Below are 27,824 nucleotides of genomic sequence, written 5' to 3'. Positions count from 1 at the left end.
TTAACCCCCTCAACCCCATTCTCCCGTCTTTTCCCCATAATTTTTGATACCCTGACTAATCAAAAATCCACCAACCTCCACTTTAAGTATACTCAAATGACTTGACCTCCCCTGCGATCTGTGGCAATGATTTCCACAGATTCATCACCCTCTGACTAAAGAAATTCCTTCTCATCTCTGTTCTAAAGAGGCAGTCTTTTATTCTGAGACTGTGCCCTCTGGTCCTAGACTCCCCCGTTATATGAAACGTTCCTCTCCACATCTAGGCCTTTCAATATTCGATAGGTTTCCATGAGATCCTCCTTATTCTTTTAAACTCTGCTGAGTACGGGCCCAGAGCTATCAAGTGCACCTCCTACATTAACCACTTTGTTCCTGGGATCATTCTTGTGAACCTCCTCTGGACTCTCTGCAATGCCAGCAGATTGGAAACATCATCTCTACGTCCTCTCTGGTCTTGTATTTGTGCTTGTAGATTTGGACAATGTCTCTTGTGTTCTTACTGAAGAGACCAATCAAGGCAAGTTCAGATTCACACTTGGCTACCTGAAGCAAAATATGCATGATAGATAACATTAGGTAAAAACTACTGCTAATTGCATGTTGTGAAGTTACATGAACTTCACATATTTTGCTTAATGCCGTTCATTTACCCTGGCTGTGAGAACAAAGCGTGCCAATGCAGTGAACATTGACTCTTCCGAATGCATGTTGTTTCAGGTACTGAATGAACTGGTTGTGGATCGAGGCCCTTCTTCATACCTCTCCAACGTGGACTTGTACTTGGATGGGAGACTCATCACTTCTGTCCAGGGTGACGGTAAGAATAATAATATTCGTAATTCCCTAGAGCATAGGAGAATGAGGGAAGGTTTGATGGATGTGTACAAAATTATGCGAGTTACAGATAGGTCAGTGTAAGCAGGGTCTTTCCACTGAGTAGGGGTGGGACTTGAACTAGAGGTCATGGGTTAAGGGTGAAAAGTGAAACATTCAAGGGAATCTTGAAGGGAGCATTTTTTTTTACCCAGAGGGTGGTATGAGTGTGGAGCATGCTGCCAGCAGAACTGGTTGATGTGGGTTTGATTTCAACATTTAAGAGACATTTGGATCTCTTAAATATCCAAATATTTAAGATATTTGGAGGTGTATGGGGGGGGGGGTTATGGTCTAGGTGCAGGTTGATGAGACCAGGCAGATTAAAAGTTTGGCACAAGCCCCACAAAAAAAGGTCTGTTTCTGTACTGTGGTTCTACGATTCTATGACTCTTTATTCGGCAGTTTATTCACACACTAGTTAGAAATTTTTAAGACTTCATTCTTTCGGCACCTATTGCCCTGATCTAATTCACCTCTGGTTTTGTGTGGATTTTGTGATGTTTGATGTGTTTTTGGACCAGATAGTTTGGTTTTTCTGACCTGTAGCTATAGAGTGTGTATTAACATAGGCCTAATGATCATCACATCACCCAAGTCAGTGCCTCGGGTTGAACTCAACTATTCGCAATCCCAGCATCGTATTCAAACTTGATATCCTTTGCATCACCGAGTCCACCACTTTTTCACCCTGTCTCTATGTAGTTGTCCCTCGTGTATTTCTGTCATCTCAGTCCTTTTATATTCCTCTGGGCAGCATCCCATCCTTCAGTTCATACAATTCTTGCTCCATCTGTTCTGATGCCTACGTAGTTCTGTTTGTGCATCAAAAGTATTGTGTACTGACCAATCCTCAGTGGCCACTTCATGGTCTTCTGCTGCTGTAGACCAACCACTTCAAGGTTGGATGTGTTGTGCATTCAGAGGTGCTCTTCTGCACACTACTGTTGTGTTATTTGAGTTGTTATCACCTTCCTGTCAGCTCGAACCAGTCTGGCCTCTCTCATCAACAAGGCAAACTGCAAGGGTGAAAAGGTGGTGGACTCTGTGATGCAAAGGATATGGAGTCTAAAATGGCATAAGAAATGCATTATTTAAAGTGCAAAGCATTTCAAGCAGCACACTGAAACAAATGACAGGGGTCATTGACCGTTTCATTGGTCAGAAGGCATACTTGGGAAAAGGCTGAGGAAAGATTGTCTAGTTTATTAAGGCTGACAGCCTTATACATCATTGTCCTTCTTTGTTACAGATGACTGTGGAGACCAAGTCATTGGGTGTATTTAAGATTGAGGTTGATAGATTCTTGGTTAGTCAGGGTGTCAGATGTTACAGGGACAAGGCAGGGAAGTGAGGTTGAGAAGGATAAATCAGGCATGATTGAATGGGCTGAATGGCCTAATTCTGCCTCTGTCTGATGGTCTTCTTGGGGGACACTAGTAAGCAGCTTAAATACATTTAATTTTAGGGCGCCTGTTACCTACCCCATTTAAATGGTGATGTCATCCTGTCTCTCAAATTTAGCTGCCCTGCTTTTAAAGTTGCGTAATTTACTCCTGCATGGCGTATTTAATTCCAATGGCTCCTTGTGAAAAGAAGAGACTCTCTAATGCATTTTAACTACAGTAATTCACACAGTAGAACAGAGTTTCAACAAAAATGTGCAGCATAAGTTGGTCTTGTCAGTGAATTGGCTTATTATTGTCACAAGTATCAAGGAACAGTGAAAAGCTTGGTGTAATGTGCCAACCATGTAGATCATTTCATCATCTCAGTTTATTGAGGTAGTACAAGGGAATGCAGAATAGAGTGTTACAATTGCAGACAAAGTGGAGTGCAGGGAGATAATAAGGTGCAAGGCCATGATGAGGTAGAATGTGAGGTCAGGAGTCCATCTTACTGCACCAGGGGATAGTATAGAAGCTGTCTTTGAGCCTAGAGGTATGTGGATTAGGCATTTGTACCTCCTGCCCTTGGGAGCAGGGAGAATGGTTAATGTCGGTGCACTGTATCAGATCAATTGTGGGTGCACATATTGCTGATTGGCAGGTGATGAATCAATTGGGTCCCCTATGTGCGGGAGGTAATCTCTTTTGGGAACAGACTTTAGAGTGTGCATATTTTTTGTTTTGGCGGAATCAGTTCATAGCTCCCACACTAAGTTATCCAGACAGTAACATGACTCGGGTAAAAGTGGTTAATCACTACTCTGTTGTCATTCTTGCTCTGCGCTACGTAACATTCAGGAATGAATCAGGTATTTAATTAAGTTAACTGCTTTACTGAGGCAGCGAGATATAGACAGAGTTCATGAGAGTCCATGGTTTCTGTGGTGTGCTGAGCTGTGTCCACAACTATCTGCAGTTTTGTACAGATAGTTGTGGACACAGTAGTTGTGGTCGTGGCTAGCAGAATGGTTGCCATACCAAGCCGTGATGCATTCTGTTTTCTTTGGTGCATGTGTAAAAGGTGGTGAATGTCAAAGGCTGCATGCCAAATTTCTTCAGCCTCCTGAGACTGTAGGGTTGCTAGTGCGCGTTCTTGGCCAAGTGATTGTGCTGTTGTTAGTACTCTATTCCTACATCCCTTCATCTTACCTCTGCCCTCGATTGTGGTTGAGGTGAATTGCTACATTAAAGCTTCCCCTTTAAACTGCCTCTTCTGGTACTATGTTACACATTCTCACAGTCTCTGGGTAAAAGAAGCTCTTTTCTGGGAATCTCCAGGGGTGTGGGGTTCCCGAATTACCTGTGGATGGGTATGAGCTTTGTGCGTGTTTGCTTTTTTCAGGAGTCATCGTGTCTACGCCCACTGGTAGCACTGCATACGCTGCAGCTGCAGGTGCCTCTATGATGCACCCTAATGTCCCGGCCATCATGATCACACCCATCTGCCCACACTCCCTTTCGTTCCGACCCATCGTAGTACCGGCTGGAATGGAGCTAAAGGTGAGCACGTTAAGATCAGTTCATAGCATGCTGCATCAGCCACCTTTGTGATTAATATGTGTGGCACAGTACGTAATGCTTTATAATGCCAGCTGTAAGATCGAGGTTTGGTTCCCACTGCTGCCTGTAAGGATATGTTCTGTAAGGAGTCTGTATGTCCTCTCTGTGACCGCGTGTATTTCCTCCGTGTGCTCTAGTTTTCTCCCACATTCCAGAAGCAGTAACTATGGACACGCTATGTTGGTGATGGTGCCAGAGCTTGGTGATAGCTGCGGGTTGCCCCTAGCTCCTCAGAATCAGAATCTCACTATTGCCGTTTTGAATTGATTGTGGTTTGGTGCCAAGCATAAAACACAGGACAATACCATAACAGACAACACAATAGCAACCAACGGTTTACAAGACAATAGTGCAAACAGCCATGAGCAATCAACAATTAGCAGAACGGTCATGTGTGCAAAAGTCAATTATCAAACTTAAATAAATGTGAACATATGAACAGACTCAATAATTATGATTTGAACAAAGAAACCAGGAAAGTACTTAATGGATGTTGGCAGGGACAGTTAGGGTATTACACCTGAGTAAGTTTTGTTGAGAAGCTGGATACCTGCAGGAAAGAAGCTGCGGCGATGAAGTGTAGTCCTGGTGGTGGTGGACTTGTAGCGTCTCCCTGATGGCAGTTTGATGAATGGATGACTCCTAAGATGGGTGGAGTCAGCAGTGACTATTTCAGCTCTTTGCTGTGGCGATGAACAGGTCTTTTAATGTCAATAGCTGACAGCCAGTGATCTTCGCCACAGGGCCAACTATTCGCTGCAACCTGGAATTGTAGAGTGAGGAGGTGGCGGGAAACTAAATGGTCATCAGGTGGTCACAATATTCTCAATGATGGCTGTGTAAAGATTCATCAGGATATGCCCGGAGATGTTAAGTTCCTTAAGCTGGCATAGGAAGAACAATCTCTGCTTGGCTTTCCTAGTGATGAGCGAATTGTGCTTGTCCCACTTCAGTACTGGCAAGGATTTGAATGGCTTGACCAGAAGCACAGCCTGACTATTAATTTCCAAAGGTGGGTGCAGGTTGGGGGTTGTTGGTGGAAGTCGGTCCTTATTTCCACTGTCTTGATAGTATTAAGTTCCGTTGTTATGAGCACACCATGCTGCAAAATAGTCTACCTCTCTTTGATAGCAGATCACATCACTATTGGTTTGAGACGAGCTACTGTGGTATCTTCTGCGAACCTGAAGATTTTAATAGATTTGTCTGTGGAGCTACCGTCATTTGTGTAAAGTGAGAACAGGAAGGGTGAAAGAACACAGCCCTGGGGAGAGCCTGTGCTTATAAAAATTGGATTGGATAACTAGAAGCCCAGCCTTACTACCTCCTTCCTGTCAGGAAGTTCATAATTCACTGACAGACATGTAAATAAGCAACAGGACTCAAACTTTTTCCTCAAAGAAAGTCCATATTTATTGTTACTAATTAATTAATCAATGAGAAACTCTGCTCAAAATTATTATAGCAGGCAAGAGAACTTTTTAGATTGCCAATTTAGGCATATGCTCTCAAAATGGTTTGTCACCCCTCCCTGGTAATGATGTGCCAGTGGTGTCTCTGAGTACATTCTGCTTGGTGATTTTTGGTTTCTCTATTCATTCAAGGGGCGTGGACTTCACAGGTTGAGCAAACATTTATTTGTCTCAGTCCTGATATAGCATTTTGACCCGAAATGCTGACTATCCCATTGCCTTCAAAGAACCTTCATAATGTGTTGGGTTCCTTTAGCAGCTTGTATTTATATTCCTCTAGATCCCAGTAACTTTGGGCCCCTTGTGTTTCCATTTAATTGTCCATTTCTAATTGACTTTAAGGTGGCAGTGAACTGCCTCTTGACCACAGTAGTCGCTATTTTGCAGCTTTGTAAAACTCAAGTTAGGCTGCATCTGGAGTATTACGTACAGTTCTGATCACCCCATTGTAGGAAGGATGTTGAGACTTTGGAGGATGAGAGGTTAGACAAACTTGGGTTGTCTTCACTGGAATGCCGGGGCTGAGGGGAGATCTAATAGAAGTTTTTAAGAGGTACAGGTACAGCAGGCAGACAGTAATCTCTCCAAGGGTTGAAACGTCTAATGTCTGATGGCAATCACAAATGAGAAGATCTGCATACTGTGGAACTCCAAGCAATGCGCACAAAATGCTGAAGGAACAGCAGGCCAGGCAGCATCTATAGAAAAGAGTACAGCTGACGTTTTGGGCCGAGAACCTTCATCAGGACTGGAAGGAAAAATTGATAAGGAGACAGGGTAAGAAGTTGGGGGGAGGGGAGGAAGAAACACAAGGTGATAGGTGAAAGCAGGATGGGGTGTAGGGGTGAAGTGAAAAGCTGGGAAGTTGGTGAAAGAGGTACAGGGCTGGAGAAGGGGGAATCTAATTGGAGAGAACAGAAGGCCATGGAAGAAAGAAAAGGTGGAGGTGCACCAGAGGGAGGTGATGGGCAGGTAAGGAGATAAGGTGAGAGAGTAAAGATGGGAATGATGAAAACCCAGGAAGGGGCTTTTGGTCTTCTTTGTCAGATTCCCTCTTCTTCAGCCCTGTATCTTTTTCACCAAACAACTTCCCAGCTCTTTACTTAATTCCTCCCTCCACCCAGTTTCACCCATCGCCTTGTGTTTCTTTCTCCCCTACCCCGCCCCACCTTCTTATCCTGTCTCCTCATCTTCTTTTCCCTCTAGTCCTGATGAAGGGTGTCGGCCTGAAACGTCGACTGTACTCTTTTCCATAGATGCTGCCTGGCCTAATGAGCCATCGTTGTGTGTGTGTGTTGCTTGAATTTCCAGCATCTGCAGATTTTCTCTTGTTTGTGGTTGGACTACAACACTGTGAAGTCTCTTCCAGGGATGCCTACCCTGAAGAAGTTTAAATCTTCCTTTTGACAGGAGTTCAGTGAAACCCTGTCTCACTGCTCCCCCTCTGATCTCTGCTGCCCTCTGACTCTTCGACCACGTGCTCACCCAGACCTGCTACCACAACTGCGTACCCTTCCTGGGCCTTCACTATTCCCCATTCCCATTTTTCCCTTATCTCCTTACCTGCCCACCACCTCTCTCTGGTGCTTTTCTTTCTTCTACGGCCTTCAATCCTCTCCTATCAGATTCCCCCTTCTCCAGCCCTGTAACTCTTTCACCTATCAACTTCCCAGCTCTTTATTTCATCCATCTCCCTCTCGATTTCACCTATCACCTTGTGTTTATGCCTCCTCTCCCCCTCCCCCCCCACCTTACTTTTTCTCTCCAGTCCTGACGAAGGCCTGAAACATCGATGTATTCTTCCATAGATGCTGCCTGGCCTGCTGAGTTCCTCCAGCATTTTGTGTGTTGCCAATATATGAGGGCATGCATTTAAGGTGAGAGGATTAATTTCAAAAGAAATGTGGGAGTAAGTTGTTTTTTTTTACAGAATGTGATGCATGCTTGGAATGCATTGCCAGGGCTGGTGGCAGAGGCAAAAACTTTAGTGGGCATGGCCCCTTGATAGCTCCATAGTCGTCATGAAGATCTCGCACACTATTTTACAGGCATCTTCCTGTGAGAATAGATGAATAAACCTCGCAAAAGAGCACCTATAATAAATCGGCAATCTCTCAGATGGCGTGGAATGTGTGGCTACACTTAGTTAATTATTTAGAGCATAGCACACAGGAGCAGAGCCAGGCCATTTGGCCCATTGAGTCTGCTCTGGCATACTCTCAAGGCTGATTTATTATCTCTCTCAACCTCAGTATTCTGTCTAATCCCTGTAACCTTTGATGCCCTGACTACTCAAGAACCTGTCAACCTCCGCTTTAAAAATACCCAATGATTTGGCCTTCACAACCGTCTGTGGCAATGAACTCCACAGATCACCACCCTCTGGCAAAAGAAATTCCTCCTTATCTCTGTTCTAAATGGATGTCTTTCTATTTTGAGGCTATGCCCTCTGCTCCCAGACTCACCCACTATAGGAAACATCCTCTGCATATCCATTCTAACTAGTCCTTTAAAAATTTGATGGGTTTCAGTGAGATCCACTTTATTCTTCTAAACTCCAGCAAGTACAGACCTAGAGCCATCAAATGCTCCTCATATGTTAACGCTTTCAGTCCTGGAATCATTCTCGTGAAGCACCTCTGGACCCTCTCCAATGTCAACACATCTTTTCTAAGATGAGGGGTCCAAAACTGCTCACGATACTTGGCAATGTGGTCTGACCAATGGCCTTATACAGCCTCAGTATTAAATCCTTGCATTTGTATTCTTATCCTCTTGAAATGAATGCCAACATTGCATTTGCCTTCCCTACCATCAATCAACCAATGAGTTAACTTTTAGGGAATCCTGTATGAGGACTCCAAATTCCCTTTGTAGCTCTGATTTTAAATTTATTTTATTTTATTTAGAGACAGTGCAGAACAGGCCCTTTGGGCCCACCGGATTTCTCCACCCAAAAACTCGCATTTAACGCCAGCCTAATCACGGGACAATTTACAGTGACCAATTAACCTACTAACCATTACGTCTTTGGACTGTGGGAGGAAACCAGAGCACCTGAACAAAACCTGTGCGATCACAGGGAGAACATACAGACTCCTTACAGATAGTGCTAGAATTGAACTTTGAAATCTGGAACGCTCAGAACTGTAATAGTGTTGTTCTAACCACTACCCTACTTGAAAGCTGTCCCTGCACATCCTTAGCTGCGTTGGTTGTTAATCCAAACGGCACATTTCACTTCATGTTTCGATGTACATGTGCAAGTGAATCTAAATCAGCAGTGTGCAGAACTGTGAATCTGGATTATGTGCTCAAGCCTAAACATTTGATTTGATTCCTCTGTGGAGATGCTGGTCTTGGCAGGTGGTGTGACAGTTGGGCTTGGTGTCTTTGGATAACGAAGTGTTCACCTTTTCACTCACAATTACAAACTGGTCACCGTGCTGTGAGCTGCATTTGCTGGGATTCGCAGGGCACGAGTGATTTGGTTTTGTCAACACCAGTAGTTACTGTATGGACATGAAGAGTGGCTGCTTGGCAAGATGTAACAGGTCTGTCTGTCGTCATTGGATGTAGAAGAGGAGAGACAACAATCAGAGTGAAACGTGTTAGATCGAGCTTTATTGTCATTGCTGAGGACACCGAGATTGCATTTAGTGCAAAACAGCATACTGGCAATTCAATTACTGAAAACACAATGACTACCTTTAAAATAACATCTGTGTTATTAAGAATGACATCTAAGTTACAATTAAATTAAAAACAAACAACTCTATAATTAAAAGGAACAGTTGCTGCACTATTCAAGTACTGTACATATCAATGTTATAAAATACAATGATTAAGTATAACAGCATTAAGAATTAAAACTGAAATATAAGAAAATAGAGTTCTGAAATCAAAGGAAATTAGCTGTCCCATTTAAACCCATTAAAAATATTGCACATGCCTTAGAGATTGTCCATAGTGCCTCTGGATTATGAGAATTGATATTGGACCACTGGAAAATAACGCTGGTGAGGTAGTAATTGGGGGAAAAGAAATGGCAGATGAACTTGTAAGTGCTTTGCATTAGTCTTCATTGTGGAAAATACGAGCAGTATGTCAGAGGTCCGTAAGTGTCGGGGAGCAGGAGTGAGTGCCATTGCTTTTACAAAGGAAAAAGTGCCAGGCAAACTGAAAGGTTGAGGTGGATAAGTCACTTGGACCAGAGTCCTGAGAGAGGTTGCTGAAGAGATAGCAGATGCATTGGTCATGATCTTTCAAGAATCACTTGATTTTGGCATGGTTCCGAAGGACTGGAAAATGGCAAATGTCACTCCACTCTTTAAGAAGAGAGGAAGGCAAAAGAAAGGAAATTATAGGCCAGTTAGCTAATCTCAGTGGTTGGGAAGGTGTTGGAGTTCATAACTGAGGATGAGGTTTCGGGGTACTTGGAGACTAATGGTAAAATAAGTCAAAGTCAGCACAGTTTCTGTAAAGGGAAACCTTGCCGTACAAATCTGTTAGAGTTCTTCAAGGAAGTAACAAGCAGGGTAGACAAAGGAGAGGCGGTGGATGTCATTTACGTGGATTTTCGGAAGTCATTTGGATAGTGGAATGGCTGACCTGCAGGACGCAGCAAGTGGGAATAAAGGGGATATTTTCATGGTTGGCTGCCAGTGACCGGTAGTGTTCCTCAGGGGTCAGTATTGGGACTGCTACTTTTCACATTGTTGGTCAGTGATTTAGATAATGGAATTAAAAGTTGCTGGTGAACGCAGCAGGCCAGGCAGCATCTCTAGGAAGAGGTATGGTCGATGTCTGAGCCGGAACGTCGACTGTACCCCTTCCTAGAGATGCTGCCTGGCCTGCTGCGTTCACCGGCAACTTTTAAGTGTGTTGCTTGAAATTCCAGCATCTGCAGATTTCCTCGTGTTTGCATTAGGTAATGGAATTGATGGCTTTGTGGCAAAGTTCGCAGATGATTTGAAGATAGTTGGAGGGGTAGGTAGTGCTGATGAAGCAATGAGGTTACAGGACTTGGACAACTTGTACTGCTGCTGTGAAATTAACAAATTTCATGACGTGGGTGATAATAAACCTGATTCTGATTCTACTATCAAGGAGGTGTTGATGGTTCAAGAGAGCTCCTCTGCGATGTTCACTTCTAACAACATAAAGTTGGAGACCTTTTCCATTGTTCCACTGTTTTTCGGCACTTGAGCAGTTCCGACGTTATTATTTAACTCAGTGCCATAAATACCATTTCCAAAAATGATAAACACAAAGCTCTGTAAAATAATTGTGCGTAGACACTCTGATGAGCACTGTGAGCTTACAATTGGTCTGTATTTGCTTTCTGTAGATAATGTTGTCACCTGACACCAGGAATGCGGCGTGGGTGTCATTTGATGGAAGGCGGAGACAGGAAATACAACACACCGACAGGCAAGTATCTCACTCCTCTACCTCTGACCCCTTTATGTTCTTTATGCTGCAGTAGACTGGAGATTATCACTGGTGGGGAGGGGTGGGGGGAAGAGTCTAAAGTCATAGAGTCAAAGAACACTATAAAGTCAAAACAATCCCTGCTGCTCATCTAGTCTGTGGCAAATGTTATTATGCCTAGTTCCATCAACCTACACCTGGACCGAGCCCTCTCTAACCCTCCCATCCATGTACTTACACAAACTTCTCTTACAGTGCCTATAAAAAGTATTCACCCCCCCCCCCACCCCTGGAAGTTTTCATTTTTTATTGTTTTGCAACACTGGATTTAATTTGGCTTTTATGACACTGATCAACAGGAAAAAAAAACTTTCGTGTCAAAGTGAAAACAGATTTCTACGAAGTGATCTCAATTAATTACAAGTATAAAACACAAAATAATTGATTGCATAAGTTTTCATTGGTGCAGCCAATTGGTTTTAGAAGTCACATAATTAGTTAAATGAAGATTAGTGTGTAGACAAGGTGTTTCAGTTGATTGCAGTAAAAGTACACGTGTACCTGGAAGATCCATCTGTTGGTGACTCAGTATCCTGGCAATAATTACACCACAAAGCCAAAAGAACACTCCAAGCAACTCTGTGAAAAGATTCTTGTAAAGCACAAGTTAGGAGATGGATACACGAAAATTTCACTGAATATACCTTGGAGTACATTTAAGTCACCCATCAAGAAATGGAAAGAATATGGCACAACTGTAAATCTGTCTCGAGCACGTTGTTCTCAAAAACTGAGTGACTGTGCAAAGAGGGGACCTATGGCAACTTGAGGAGTTACAAGCTTCAGTGGTTGAGATGGGAGGGACTGTGTATACAACTGTTGCCCGGGAGCTTCACCCGTCGCAGTTTCATGGGAGAGGGTCAAAGAGAAAGACACTGTTGGAACAAAAACTCACATGAAATCTTGGCTAGAGTTTGTCAGAAGGCATGTGGGAGACTGTGAAGTCAGCTGGAAGAAGGTTCCATGGTCTGATTAAACCAAAATTGAGCTTTTTGGCCATCAGACCAAATGCTGCTCATCATCAGAAACCCACTACTGTGAAACATGGTGGTGGGTGCATCAAGTTGTGGGGATGCTTCACTGCAGCAGGCTTGTGAAGGTAGAGGGTGAAATGAATGCAGCAAAATACAGAGAAATCCTGGAGGAAAACCTGATACAGTCTGCAAGAGAACTGCAACTTGGAGAGAAGATTTGTTCTCAAGCAAGGCAATGACCCCAAGCATAAAGTCAAAGCCACTCAGGAATAGCTTAAAAACAACAAAGTTAACAACCTGAAGTCGCCAAGTCAGAGTCCAGACCTCAATCCCATTGAGAATTTGTGGCAGGACTTGAAAGGGGCTACACATATCAAAGTTGCTGGTGAAGTTGCTCAAATAACCTATATACTTCCATCCCCCATCAGGAAGGTCTGAAATAAGTGTTCACCAGCAACTTTGATGTGTGTTGCTTGAATTTCCAGCATCTGCAGAAATCCTCGTGTCTGCGCTTGAAAGGGGCTGTTCACTCACATTCCCTATGCAATCTGACAGAGCTTGAACAGTTTTGTAAATAAGAATGGAGAAAAATTGCAGTGTCCAGATGTGCAAATCTGATAGAGGCTTATCCACACAGACTCAAGTTTGTAATTGCTGCCAGAGGTGCAACTACTAAATACTGACTTGAAGTGGTGAATCTTAACTGACATGTGGCTGTTGTGTTTTACTATTTATTGTTATGTTTATTATTTAGTGTTGCGTTTGTTATGTTATGATTGCACTGCCCCTGAGAAACGTCGTCTCATTCTGCCCTGCAGAGCTGACGTATGGTTAGAATGACAAAGTTTTTTGAATCTCTTGAACACTTATGCAATCAATTATTTTGTGTTTTATATTTGTAATTAATTTAGATCACTTTGTAGAGATCTGCTTTCACTTTGACATGAAAGTGTCTTGTTCCATTGATCAGTGTCAAAAAAGCCAAATTAAATCCACTGTGATTCAATGTAGTAAAACACTAAAACATGAAAATCTGTGGGGGGGGGGTGGGGTGGTGAGTAGATAGATACTTTACTGACCCCAAAGGAAATACAGTGTCACAGCAGCATCACAAGTGTAGATATAAATATTAGAAGAGAGGTAGAAAGAACAAAAAAAGTTACCTCAACCAATCTAACAGAGGTTCATCACTTCCCCGGCTATAGGTAAGCTCATTATAGAGCCTAATGGCTGACGGTAAGAATGATTTCGTATAGTGCTCTTTGGAGCAGTGCAGTTGTCTTGTCTATTACTAAAAGTGCTCCTTTGTTCATCCAAGGTGGTATGCCGAGGGTAAGAAATATGGTCATGCAATTTGGTAGAAGAAATGAAATAGATCTTTCCTCGCGTCCTTTGTTCTATCAGAGCCTCCAGTGTGTGCAGTTTAACTATTATAGCAGAACCAGCCTTTCTAATCAGTTTATTGAGCCTGTTAGCGTTACCCATGTTGATGCCATTGCCCCAGCACACCACCGCATAGAAGATTGTACTGGTGACAACAGACTGTAGAACATGTGAAGGAGAGGCCTGCATACTCCACAGGACCTCAGTCTTCTCAGGAAGTAGAGGCAACTCTGGCCCTTCATGTACACAGCCTCTGTGTTGGTGCTCCACTCAAGTCTGTCATCCGAGTGCACCCCCAGGTCCCCATCACAACCACATCCTGGCCATCAATACCAGGGGGCAGTGCAGTCTTAGTCTTCCTAAAGTCCATCATAATCTCCATTGTCCTACTAACGTTGAGCTGCAGATGATTCAGCTTACACCATTTGACATAGTCCTCCACCAGGGCCTTGTTTTCATCCTCCCTTTATACATCCAACTATTGGTGAGTCATCAGAGAATTTCTGCAGAGGACTTGACTCACCACTATCTAAAGTCTGAGGTATACAGGGTAAACAGGAGGGGAGCCAATACAGTGTCCTGTGGGGCCCTAGTGCTGCTTATAGCCATGTCTGACACACAGCTCTGAAGCCGAACTTAATGTGATGTGCCAGTTAGGTAGTCCATTATCCACGATACAATGGAAGTGCCAAACTGCATTGAACGGAGCTTTTCCCACAACAATAAGGACTGTATAGTATTAAAGGCGCTTGAGAAATCAAAAAACTTGATCCACACAGTGCTGCCCTCTAGGCTGATTTTTATAGGCACTGTAAATGTTTCTGTCAAACTCATATCCACCCCTTCTGCTGGCAGCTCGTTCCACTCTCACCATTCTCAGTGAAGAATATTTAAGGAAAACCTTACATTATTCTTAAGTATTTCACCTTTCAGTCTAAATCTGTGACCTTGAGTTCTAGTCTCACCCAACCTGAGAGGAAAAAGTTAACAGGTATTCACCCCATCCTATCAAATCTCCCCTCATTCTCCTCACTCCAGGGACTAAAGTTCTAAACTATTCAACCTTTTCCTTTCATTCATGTGTTCATGTCTCGGTGACATCCTTGTAAATCTTCCCTGCAATCGTTCGATCTTATTGATATCTTTCCTGTAGGTAGGTGACCATAGATAACTCTTCTTCATAGAGCTGATTAGAATCTGGTTTAATGTCACAGACATATCTTTTGAAATCCAGTGTTGTTCTGTGGTATGCAATACATAAAAAAACTACAAATTGCAATCATATATACTATATTATAAAATGTATATTTTATATATAAATAAAAGTGCAAAAAGAGAGCAAAATTATTGAGGTAATGTTCATGGGTTGTTTCTTGGTCTGTTCAGATATTTGTTGGCAGAGGGGAAGAAGCTTTTTTCTAAATCAGAGTGTGTATCTTCAGGGTCCTCTACTTCTTCCCTGATGGTAGTATGCCGTGGGTGATGGGTGTCCTTTGTGACAGTAGTTGCCTTTCTGAGGCATCACCATTTGGAGATGGCCTTAATGCTGGGAAGGTTATTGCCTATGATAGAACTGGTTGAGTTTGCAACCATCAGCAGCTTTATCCACGATGAACAAAGCAATTTGCTGTTGTGAGATGACACTATACATTTTAAAGAGTCATACAGTATGGAAACAGGCCATTTGTTTCAGCATCTCTATGCTGAGTAATGGGCACCCATCCATAGTAATCCTGTCTTCCACATGCAGTCAATTCAAGTGCAGGTTCTAAATACTTTTTCAAAGCTTGCCACTCTCTAAATCTCTTTCCCATTATCCTAAATCTATGTCTTCTAGTTTTATTTACCTCTGTTAGAAAATAGAACAGTACAGCACAGTGTAGGCCCTTCAGCCCACTATGTTGTGCTGACCTTTTTAAACTAAGATCAATCTAACCCTTCCCTCCTATATAGCCCTCCATTTTTCAAGGAGTCTCTTAAATGTTCCTAATGTATCTGCTTTTATCACCACACTGGCAGTGTGTTCCATTACTGTCTAGGAAAAAAAAGTTCTACCTCTTACATCTCCCCTATAATTTCCTCCAATCACCATGAAATTATGCCACCTTGTATTAATCATTACTCTCCTGGCAGAAAAATGGCTATCCACTCCCATCTATAGTTCATACCTTCGATCAAGTCACCTCTCATCCTCCTTCACTCCAAAGTGAAATGGCCTGGCTTTCTCGATCTATCCTCATAAGGCATGCTCTCTGATGCAGGCAGTATGCTGGTAAATCTCCTCTGCACCCTTGAATGCTCTGTATAATGAGGTGACCAGAACTGAACACAATATTCCAAATGTGATCTAATCTGAGTTTTATAGAGCTGCAAAATTAACTCAGTGATAGGGGAGACATGTCTTGTTGTCTTCCTCACCTGTGCCTTTCATAAGTTAGTCCAATTCTTTATAGTTCAAGGCAACTAATCAATGCAGCATCTGGTAAACCTCCGCTGTACATCTATTTATCCCTTCTGCCTAGGGGATGTCCATATCCCTTCATTTTCTGTGTAATCTTAAGAGACTCTTAATGTATTTCCCTCCACTACCACTCTGACACCACTACCTGTAAAAACAAAACTTGCCACATACATTTCCTTTGAACTTTACCCTTCTCACCTTTAATGCATGTCCTCTAGTATTAGTTTTGACCCTGGTTAGGAGATACTTGTGTGCACAATCTATCCCCTTTGTAATCTTATAAATATCCAACAGCTCTCCTACTGCTCCAGAGAAGACAACCTACTTTAGAAACATAGAAACATAGAAAATAGGTGCAGGAGTAGGCCATTCGGCCCTTCGAGCCTGCACCGCCATTTATTATGATCATGGCTGATCATCCAACTCAGAACCCAGCCTTCCCTCCATACCCCCTGACCCCTGTAGCCACAAGGGCCATATCTAACTTCCTTTTAAACATAGCTAATGAACTGGCCTCAACAGTTTGCTGTGGCAGAGAATTCCACAGATTCACCACTCTCTGTGTGAAGAAGTTTTTCCTAACCTCGGTCCTAAAAGGCTTCCCCTCTATCCTCAAACTGTGACCCCTCGTTCTAGACCTCCCCAACATCGGGAACAATCTTCCTGCATCTAGCCTGTCCAATCCCTTTAGGATCTTATACGTTTCAATCAGATCCCCCCTCAATCTTCTAAATTCCAACGAGTACAAGCCCAGTTCATCCAGTCTTTCTTCATATGAAAGACCTGCCATCCCAGGAATCAATCTGGTGAACCTTCTTTGTACTCCCTCTATGGCAAAGATGTCTTTCCTCAGATTAGGGGACCAAAACTGCACACAATACTCCAGGTGTGGTCTCACCAAGGCCTTGTACAACTGCAGTAGTACCTCCCTGCTCCTGTACTCGAATCCTCTCGCTATAAATGCCAGCATACCGTTCGCCTTTTTCACCGCCTGCTGTACCTGCATGCCCACTTTCAATGACTGGTGTATAATGACACCCAGGTCTCGTTGCACCTCCCCTTTTCCTAATCGGCCACCATTCAGATAATAATCTGTTTTCCTATTTTTGCCACCAAAGTGGATAACTTCACATTTATCCACATTAAATTGCATCTGCCATGAGTTTGCCCACTCACCCAACCTATCCAAGTCACCCTGCATCCTCTTAGCATCCTCCTCACTGCTAACACTGCCACCCAGCTTCGTGTCATCCGCAAACTTGGAGATGCTGCATTTAATTCCCTCATCCAAGTCATTAATATATATTGTAAACAACTGGGGTCCCAGCACTGAGCCTTGCGGTACCCCACTAGTCACCGCCTGCCATTCTGAAAAGGTCCCGTTTATTCCCACTCTTTGCTTCCTGTCTGCTAACCAATTCTCCACCCACACCAATACCTTACCCCCAATACCGTGTGCTTTAAGTTTGCACACTAATCTCCTATGTGGGACCTTGTCAAAAGCCTTTTGAAAATCCAAATATACCACATCCACTGGTTCTCCCCTATCCACTCTACTAGTTACATCCTCAAAAAATTCTATGAGATTCGTCAGACATGATTTTCCTTTCACAAATCCATGCTGACTTTGTCCGATCATTTCACCGCTTTCCAAATGTGCTGTTATCACATCCTTGATAACTGACTCCAGCAGTTTCCCCACCACCGACGTTAGGCTAACCGGCCTATAATTCCCCGGTTTCTCTCTCCCTCCTTTTTTAAAAAGTGGGGTTACATTAGCCACCCTCCAATCCTCAGGAACTAGTCCAGAATCTAACGAGTTTTGAAAAATTATCACTAATGCATCCACTATTTCTTGGGCCACTTCCTTAAGCACTCTGGGATGCAGACCATCTGGCCCTGGGGATTTATCTGCCTTCAATCCCTTCAATTTACCTAACACCACTTCCCTACTAACATGTATTTCGCTCAGTTCCTCCATCTCACTGGACCCTCTGTCCCTTACTATTTCTGGAAGATTATTTATGTCCTCCTTAGTGAAGACAGAACCAAAGTAATTATTCAATTGGTCTGCCATGTCCTTGCTCCCCATAATCAATTCACCTGTTTCTGTTTGCAGGGGACCTACATTTGTCTTTATCAGTCTTTTCCTTTTTACATATCTATAAAAGCTTTTACAGTCCGTTTTTATGTTCTCTGCCAGTTTTCTCTCATAATCTTTTTTCCCCTTCCTAATTAAGCCCTTTGTCCTCCTCTGCTGAACTCTGAATTTCTCCCAGTCCTCAGGTGAGCCACTTTCTCTGGCTAATTTGTATGCTACTTCTTTGGAATTGATACTATCCCTAATTTCTCTTGTCAGCCACGGGTGCACTACCTTCCTTGATTTATTCTTTTGCCAAACTGGGATGAACAATTGTTGTAGTTCATCCATGCAACCTTTAAATGCCTGCCATTGCATATCCACCGTCAATCCTTGAAGTGTCATTTGCCAGTCTATCTTAGCTAATTCATGTCTCATACCTTCAAAGTTACCCCTCTTTAAGTTCAGAACCTTTGTTTCTGAATTAACTACGTCACTCTCCATGTTAATGAAGAATTCCACCATATTATGGTCACTCTTACCCAAGGGGCCTCTCACGACAAGATCGCTAATTAACCCTTCCTCATTGCTCAAAACCCAGTCCAGAATAGCCTGCTCTCTAGTCGGTTCCTCGACATGTTGGTTCAAAAAACCATCCCGCATACATTCCAAGAAATCCTCTTCCTCAGCACCTTTACCAATTTGGTTCACCCAGTCTACATGTAGATTGAAGTCACCCATTATAACTGCTGTTCCTTTATTGCACACATTTCTAATTTCCTGTTTAATACCATCTCCGACCTCACTACTACTGTTAGGTGGCCTGTACACAACTCCCACCAGCGTCTTCTGCCCCTTAGTGTTACGCAGCTCTACCCATATCGATTCCACATCTTCCCGGCTTATGTCCTTCCTTTCTATTGCGTTAATCTCTTTTTTAACCAGCAACGCCACCCCACCTCCCCTTCCTTCGTGTCTATCCCTCCTGAATATTGAATATCCCTGAACGTTGAGCTCCCATCCCTGGTCACCCTGGAGCCATGTCTCTGTGATCCCAACTATATCATAATCATTAATAACAATCTGCACTTTCAATTCATCCACCTTATTACGAATGCTCCTTGCATTGACACATAAAGCCTTCAGGCACTCTTTTACAACTCTCTTAGCCCTTTTTAATGCTTGCCCTGGATTTGTCGGCCTGCCACTTTTACTTTTCCCCTTTGTACTTTTTGCTTCTACGCTCACTTTACACCCCTCTGTCTCTCTGCACTGGTTCCCATCCCTCTGTTGTGAACTAACCTCCTCACACCTAGCCGCTTTAATTTGATTCCCACCCCCCAACCATTCTAGTTTAAAGTCACCTCAGTAGCCCCCGCTAATCTCCCTGCCAGGATATTGGTCCCCCGAGGATTTAAGTGTAACCCGTCCTTTTTGTACAGGTCACACCTGCGCCAAAAGAGGTCCCAATGATCCAAAAACTTGAATCCCTGCCCCCTGCTCCAATCCCTCAGCCACGCATTTATCCTCCACCTCATCGCATTCCTACTCTCACTGTCGCGTGGCACAGGCAGTAATCCCGAGATTACTACCTTTGCGGTCCTTTTTCTCAACTCCCTTCCTAGCTCCCTATATTCTTCTTTCAGGACCTCATCCCTTTTCCTACCTATGTCATTGGTACCTATATGTACCAGGACCTCTGGCTCTTCACCCTCCCACTTCAGGATATCTTGGACACGATCAGAAATATCCCGGACCCTGGCACCAGGGAGGCAAACTACCATCCGAGTCTCTGGACTGCGTCCACAGAATCGCCTATCTGACCCCCTTACTATCGAGTCCCCTATCACAACTGCCCTCCTCTTCCTTGCCCTACCCTTCTGAGCTACAGGGCCAGACTCTGTGCCGGAGGCAGGGCCACTGTCGCTTCCCCCGGGTAAGCTGTCCCCCCAACAGTACTCAAACAGGAGTACCTGTTGTTAAGGGGCACAGCCGCCGGGGTACTCCCCATCACCTTCCTTTTCCCCTTCCCCCTCCTAACCGTGACCCACTTGTCTGCCTCCCGTGGCCCCGGCGTGACCACCTGCCTTCCACTCCTCTCTATCACCTCCTCACTCTCCCTGACCAGACGAAGGTCATCGAGCTGCAGCTCCAGTTCCGTAACGCGGTCCCTTAGGAGCTGCATCTCGATGCACTTGGCGCAGATGTAGACGTCCGGGAGGCTTGGAGACTCCAGGGCCTCCCACATCCGACACCGAGAACAGCAAACTGCCCTCACAGTCATAATGCCCCTCTCCTCAAATAGCAACAGAAAATGAATGTCAAACCTTCCTCGCCTCACCCGCTTCCGCCTAAGCCCGGTGAGCCGAAGCCCTTAAGTCTTCACTCTGCTCCCGGCTCACTCCGCCGCCCGCAAACTACGCTGCCCGCTCTATGAGGCTCTGTTCCTTTTAAATCTGCCGCGCTGCACTGCCCTACGTCACACGCCTGCGCAGTCCCGCCTCTCAGAAAGCCGTTGGAGAAAAAAAAATAACGAAAATTTCAAAAATCTCTTTTTCGGCACTCCCACTCAGACTCTCAGACTCCTTCTTCGAATCAAATCCGAAGCAGGATGTCTGCCCTTTTAAATCTGCCGCGCTGCACTGCCCGACGTCACACGCCTGCGCAGTCCCGCCTCTCAGAAAGCCGTTGGAGAAAAAAAAAATAACGAAAATTTCAAAAATCTCTTTTTCGGCACTCCCACTCAGACTCTCAGACTCCTTCTTCGAATCAAATCCGAAGCAGGATGTCTGCCCTTTTAAATCTGCCGCGCTGCACTGCCCGACGTCACACGCCTGCGCAGTCCCGCCTCTCAGAAAGCCGTTGGAGAAAAAAAAATAACGAAAATTTCAAAAATCTCTTTTTCGGCACTCCCACTCAGACTCTCAGACTCCTTCTTCGAATCAAATCCGAAGCAGGATGTCTGCCCTTTTAAATCTGCCGCGCTGCACTGCCCGACGTCACACGCCTGCGCAGTCCCGCCTCTCAGAAAGCTGTTGGAGAAAAAAAAATAACGAAAATTTCAAAAATCTCTTTTTCGGCACTCCCACTCAGACTCTCAGACTCCTTCTTCGAATCTTTATTCAATTTCTCATAGTATATACCCTCTAATCCAAGCGACATCCTCATGATCCTCTTCTGCACAGCTTCCATGTCCTTCCTGATGTGGGGAAACTAGAATTAAACAGTTGTGCCCTTGCCGTATCAGAACCTGGGTGGTGGGGTGGCGATGTCCTTCTGCTAGTCTGCAGGTCACCCTGCTTAGCCTCCTGATTGGGGTCACATAAAACCATGGGAGCAGGTGGTGGATGGTCGTATGCGCAGCTAGTGTACATCAAGTCTTGGTATGCGACCACTGATGGGTCTCTAAAGAGTATTGATAATGGCTGGGGTCACCTGCCTTGTAAGGACACTGCCCAGAAGAAGGCTATGGCAAACCGCTTCCATAGAAAAATTTGCCAAGAACAATCATGGTCATGGAAACACCATGATCGTCCGTGTCATATGACATGGCACACGAATGAATGTATTAGATCCAGCAGTCTGGAAGATGAAATGTTGTATGGTGCTACTTTGAAGCAATGAGTGCAAGATCAGAGGGAATAGGATAGTGTTAACATATTATGTTTTCCATTTTAGTATTACAGTAACAACATCCTGCTACCCAGTGCCATCCATCTGCTGTCATGACCTTGTGTATGACTGGTTTGATAGCCTTGCCGAGTGCCTACACTGGAACGTCCGCAAAAAGCAGTCGCGCTTTGAAGAAATCACGGATTCTTCAGACACTGAATGTTAGTCCGAGGTGCACGTTCATTTCCCCCTATATCACTCTCCTTGCTATTTCCCTTAAAAAATAAATCCTAACCCCCTTGAGTTAGGCTGAAAGGGTATGCATCCCATTCACATTAATTGGAAGACTACCAGAGTAATATTTGATCAGCTACAATTATTTTGTCTTCCTCTCTCTGGAAGCCCCCTTCCATGCCCAATTCCTAGTACCTTCGTCACCCTGAAGAAAAGAAAATTCCTGCAGTCAGAAAACCGGGAAAGATGGTGAAAATGCATCAGCTCCCTTCACTCGGGACTGGAATTTGGATATTACTGCTTTCTTGCCTTTCTTTCAAGGTGCCTTTATAAGCAAGTTAGCAGATTTTACGGAATGCATCCTCGCTGCAGATGTAATGTTAAAAATGGAATATGACAGTTTCACCCGAGACAGAAGAATGGAATGAAGTATCACTCCAGAGACCTGAAGACAGTCTCGTCCCATTGCTGAGGAGGTGCTGCAGAGTCAGACCATCGTTTTGGATGTGTTGGTAAGCAAAGGTCCCATGTTCTCTCTTGCGGGCATAAAAATTTGTTGTTACTTTGAATTACAGATCTTTCTCCATTGTCCTACCAACATTTGCTTCCCTATTGACCATGATTGAAGCAGATTCACCATTGTTGCTGTTTATGGGATCTTTTAGATTGATTTCTCTATTTACCACAGAGACGACACCTGAAGAAGGAACCTGATTTGGATATATATTGGAATCTCCAGTGATTATAAGCCATGCTATTGAAATGCATATTTATTTTTAGCCAAGACATTACTTCAAGTCTAATGCTTGCGACATCATTACTGACTGGCACAGTTGAAGTTTATTTCCAGTTGCTGAATGAAGGGAAGTTGGCCATTATTTTGTTTCCCAAGTTTCAGCATTCCAGGATGTTAAAATTTGCCACTTTGGATGGAGAGGTGTAACTACATTGTCCCTTTGGCAAAAATAGAAAATAATATCTAGGAAAGATACTATTTCAAAATGGTTATTTTTGAGGCCTATCATTAGTTTGCAACTTAGTCAAGTGAGACTTGTTGCGAAATTGGCAGCCTATATTCCTTGGCTTGTTTTCTTAAAGTTAATTCATTCAATTGCCCCACATTTAAGTGCGGATGAGTTCAGGCTGCAATATCAGCAAACCAATCTTTCCTGGGGAATTCAAACTTCATTCCTGCCCAGTCTGATGGGATACAGTTATCTTCACTAGCCTATGTGGCTTTTGCCTGAATGGAGATTTCACCTGGTTTAATTTCCATTGTGCATGTCTACAACGTAATTCGTCAGTCTTGGATCCAACTTGTGGATGATCGTTGTTCTGAGAGCAGGGACGAGGGCAAAGGAGGAGCTATGCATTGGGGCTACAGTGCTAAATGCCCAACAGCTAGCAAACACTGCATTTCGGGTGATGATCAAAATTCAATGTTTGCACCCTTTAACTTAAGGAGGTCAAACTAAAATAATTTCCAGCTGTAATTGACATTAATGTTCCCAATTTAACTTACAGATAATATGTCAAAGAGAACCAAATTCAAAAATAATATCTACATTTTCATAATGGATGAATGCACAGGATAGTGAGGTAGATATTGAACTTGGTGCAGATACACCCATAACATTAAAACAGTTTACATTTCCAGTTTAAGTATATGGAATATTATACAAAATTACCAAAGATTTTTCAATAAACTATTTTAAATCTTAAATCATGCTACTCTTTTACTTGGTTAAATTAACAGGAATGCAGTGTATTTGATAAACATGAGATTCTGCAGATGCTGGAAATCTAGAGGAACACACACAATCCTGGAGGAACTGAACAGGTCAGGTAGCAGTGATGGAAATGAGTAAACAATCAACAGTTCAGTTGAGACCTTACTGATGAATGACAATTGTTTAGTCATTTTCATAGATGTTGCCTGACCTGTTGAGTTCCTCCAGCATTTTGTGTGTGTTGCAGTGTAGTTGATGTAACTTTAAAATCATGCTGGCATTTGGTTGAGAGGTACCAGCAATAAATGGGATGTGGTAATTGAAGTTCCACAGCATTTCTGTCTGCTCACTTTCAACATTCATTTGACCCTCATACCCTGCATCTGGGGCCCTCATACTTGATGCTGGAGAACTCAGGGGGTCAAGTACATCTATGGAGGAAATGGACAGCCAAGGTTTCAGATTGAGATCTTACCAGTCAGATGAAAAATCTTCACCAGAAACAATGACTTCCCATCCTCTATCCCAACCCCAACAAATGTTCCTCCAGCTTCTTGTTTTGCTGCTCCAGATTCCAGTATCTGTGGTCTCAGCTGCTTGGGACCAATAGCTCTGGCCATTGGGAACCAAGATTCTTTCCAATCTATACTTGTTCATGAATGCCCTCAAACACTGAATCACTTTATGTTGTTGAAAGTTTAAAGATGTGTGAAAGAAGCTTTTTGTACAAAGGGTGGTTGTGAGGCAGGTACAGTGGCAACGTTTAGGAGGCATTTAGATGAGCAAACAAACAGGCAGGGAATGGAGTGATGTACAGGCAAATGGGGTTAGTCTAGATTCACATGGCGGGCCGAAGGGCTTATTCCTGTATTGTACTGTTCTGTCCTATCTTGACTTCCCTCCATCTTCTTTGAGTCCACTCTATTCTAGTTTCCCTTGCTTTAATCATACAATTCTGATGACCAGTGTTCAAATTTTTTTTAACAATACTGTGCTTTCTCCACTAGCATGGGTTGCATATCTCTCTGGCTTGCACTATATCTCATTTCCTGCACTACTGCTCTCACCCAGGACAAAAAGTTCCTCATTCTCATCTTGCACTCCCACCTAGACTCCAGATTCAAAAATCATACTTTAATTTCTGCCTATTATAGGGTGACAGCTCCAACAGACATCTTCCTTTTGTAGTATTTTGAAGGGACAGACCTCTGACTCTCTGGTCCACTCTTCCATCACTAGCAATGGCCACCCCCACTCCAGGCACCTTCCCCTGGAACTACAGATGCAATTCCAGCCCTTTTCAGTTTTCTTCTGGAAGCCCAAGCATTTTTTTCAGATGAGGCAGTCTTTCAGATTTACTCAATTCAGCATTTCATCATGGCTAATCCAATTTTCCTCTCAGCCCCAATTTCCTGCCGCCTTCCCCTATCCCTGACCAATCAAGAATCTGTCAATCTCTGACTTAAATATACATGAAGACTTGGCATCCACAAATAACTGTGGCAAAGAATTCCACCTCATCCCTGTTCTGAAAGGATACTCCTCTGTTCTGAGGCTGTCCCCACTTGCCTTACTCTCACATGGTAGGAAATATCATCTCAACATCCACTCTATCAAGGCCTTTCACCATTCAATAGGTTTCGATGAGGTCACCCCTCATTCTTCTGAATTCAAGTGAATACTCGCCAAGAGCCATCAAACACTCTTCAGGAGACAAGCCATTAAATCCTGGAATTATTTTTGTGTACCTCTTTTGAATCCTACCAGTTTCAGCACATCCTTTCTAAGGAGCTCAAAACCTCAATACTCCGAGGTCTCACCACTGCTTTGTAAAGTCTCAACATTACATCCTTGTTTTTATATTCCAGTCCTCTTGAAATAAACGCTAATGTTGCATCCTTTCGTGCCTTATTTTTGTATTTTGTCTCCATTTAGAAAATAGTCAACGCTTTCATTTCTTCTACCAAAGTGCACGACCATATATCCCCCAATGACGTATTCCACCTGCAATTTCTAATGCCCATTCTCCTAATCTAAGTACTTCTGTAGCCTCTCTAATTTCCTTAAAATTACCTTCATATCATCTGCAAATGTTGCAGCAAAGCCATCATTCAAATCATTGACATATAATGTAAAAAGAATTGGTCCTAACACAGACTCCTTTGGACCACCACTAGTCATCGGCAGCCAGTCAGAAATGGCTCCCTTTATTCCCACTCTTTGCCTCCTGCCAATCAGCCACTGCTTTATCCATGCTAGAATCTTTCCTGTAATATCATGGGCTTGCAGCTTGTTTAACAGCCTCTTGTGGCATCTTGTCAAAGGCCTTCTGAAAATCCAAGTAAACAACATCAACCAATTCTCCTTGGTCTATCCTGTTGCATTTCTTTAAAGAATTCCAACGGATTTGTCAGGTGAGATTTTACCTTGAGTAACCATGCTGACTACGGCCTATTTTATCATGTGTCTCCAAGCGCCTTGAGATCTCATCCTTAATAATCAACTCCAAAACCTTCCCAACCACTGAGGTCAGACTAACTGCCCTATAGTTTCCTTCCGTCTCTCTCCCTTTTTGAAGGGTGATGTGACATTTGCAATTTTCCAGTCTTCCAGACCATTCCACGATCTAGTGATTCTTGATAGATCATTACTAATGCCTCCACAATCTCTTCAGCAACCTCTTTCAGAACCCTGGGATGTACATCATCTGGTCCAAATGACTTTATCTACCTTTGTTTCCCAAGAACCTTCCCTCTAATAATGTTAACTTAATGCACTTCATGATCCCTGACACCTGGAACTTCCACCATACTGCTAGTGTCTTCCACAGTGAAGACTGCTGCAAAATACCTAGTTTATCCATCATTTCCTTGTCCCACGTTACCAACTCTCCATCATCCTTTTCCAGCAGCCCGATATCCACTCTCGTCGCTCTTTTAAACTTTACCAAAACTTTCTCCAGAAATGTATCCTCTTTTATATTAATGGCTAATTTACTTTCATATTCTATCATTGCCTTCTGTTTGTTTTTAAAAGCTTCCCAATCCTCAACCACACGATGCTCTAAAAAGCCATCTCGTTGGCATTCTAGAAATCCCCCACTTAGAATCTGGTACCAACTTCATTTTCCCAATCTACAATGACAAAAATAATACAATTGAACACTTACCTGACATCAGTTTAGGCAATAATCCCCAGAAAGAAGCTAGCCACAGAAGCTCTGCTTTAGTTATGGGACAGAAATCTCAGTCATAAAAAGAAAAACAGTTCCTTATTACTTAAGTATGGAAAATCCCGTGCTGCTTGCCCCCAATTTTGTGATGAAGGCTTTCAGCATCTTACAGCAGAAAGTAGGCATCAGACCCATTCCCAATCCTAACCCCACATATTATTCAAGCTCCTTTTGGAAGCTACCAATCTGCTTCTAACAGTTCATTGCAATTAGTCAGAATAACTTTTTCTGCCTTATTTTGTTAAAAGTTAGACCAAACTTGGAGTATTGTGTTCAGTTTTGGTTGCCTCATGAACATAGAATAGTACAGCACATTACAGACCCTCAAACCCTGCCTCCCATATAAACCCCCACCTCAACTTCCTCCATATACCTGTCTAGTAGTCTCTTAAACTTCACGAGTGTATTTGCCTCCACCACTGACTAAGGCAGTGCATTCCACGCACCAACCACTCTCTGAGTAAAAAACCTTCCTCTAATATCACCCTTGAACTTCCCACCCCTTACTTTAAAGCCATGTCCTCTTGTATTGAGCAGTGGTGCCCTGGGGAAGAGGCACTGGCTATCCACTCTATCTATTCTTCTTAATATCTTGTATACCTCTATCATGTCTCCTCTTATCCTCCTTCTCTCCAAAGAGTAAAGCCCTAGCTCCCTTAATCTCTGATCATAATCCATACTCTCTAAACCAGGCAGCATCCTGGTAAATCTCCTCTGTACCCTTCACAATGCTTCCACATCCTTCCTATAGTGAGGCAACCAGAACTGGACACAGTACTCCAAGTGTGGCCCAACCAGAGTTTTATAGACCTGCATCATTACATCGCGACTGTTAAACTCTGTCCCTTGACTTATGAAAGCTAACACTCCATAAGCTTTCTTAACTACCCTATCTACCTGTGAGGCAACTTTCAGGGATCTGTGGACATGTACCCCCTGATCCCTCTGCTCCTCCACACTACCAAGTATCCTGCCATTTGCTTTGTACTCTGCCTTGGAGTTTGTCCTTCCAAAGCATTCCACCTCTCACTTCTCTGGGTTGAACTCTATCTGCCACTTCTGCATCCTATCAATGTCTCTTCTGCAATCTTCAACAATCCTCTACACTATCTACAACACCAGCAACCTTTGTGTAGTCTGCAAACTTACCAACCCAGCATTCTACCTCCACACCCAGGTCGTTAATAAAAATCACGAAAAGTAGAGGTCCCAGAACCGATCCTTCTGGGACACCACTAGTCACATCCTCCAATCTGAATGTACTCCCTC

The 27,824-nt window shown here is 43.4% G+C and overlaps 1 protein-coding gene across 2 annotated transcripts in view; it reads left to right on the top strand.

The window, feature by feature from the left end:
* The window catches only part of nadkb (NAD kinase b), a 99,065-nt gene extending 75,796 nt beyond the window's left edge, over positions 1–23,269 (top strand). The window contains exons 9-13 of one of the 2 annotated variants that reach the window (XR_010017605.1): positions 721–820; positions 3,667–3,824; positions 10,707–10,789; positions 21,426–22,105; positions 22,282–23,269. Coding sequence is in view for 1 of the 2 variants with exons in the window: in XM_063045301.1 (XP_062901371.1) it covers positions 721–820; positions 3,667–3,824; positions 10,707–10,789; positions 21,426–21,585 (501 nt within the window). In the remaining variant the exon portion in view is untranslated. Of the gene's footprint in view, positions 1–720; positions 821–3,666; positions 3,825–10,706; positions 10,790–21,425 lie in introns of both variants that reach the window. The other variant, XM_063045301.1, reaches the window with a different exon arrangement.
* The last annotated feature ends 4,555 nt before the right edge of the window (positions 23,270–27,824 follow it).

Source organism: Mobula hypostoma, chromosome 4, assembly GCF_963921235.1.
Source record: "Mobula hypostoma chromosome 4, sMobHyp1.1, whole genome shotgun sequence".
Classification (NCBI taxonomy): Eukaryota; Metazoa; Chordata; class Chondrichthyes; order Myliobatiformes; family Myliobatidae; genus Mobula; species Mobula hypostoma.
Note: the sequence above shows the minus strand (reverse complement) of the source record. Positions and strands in the feature narration are given on the sequence as shown.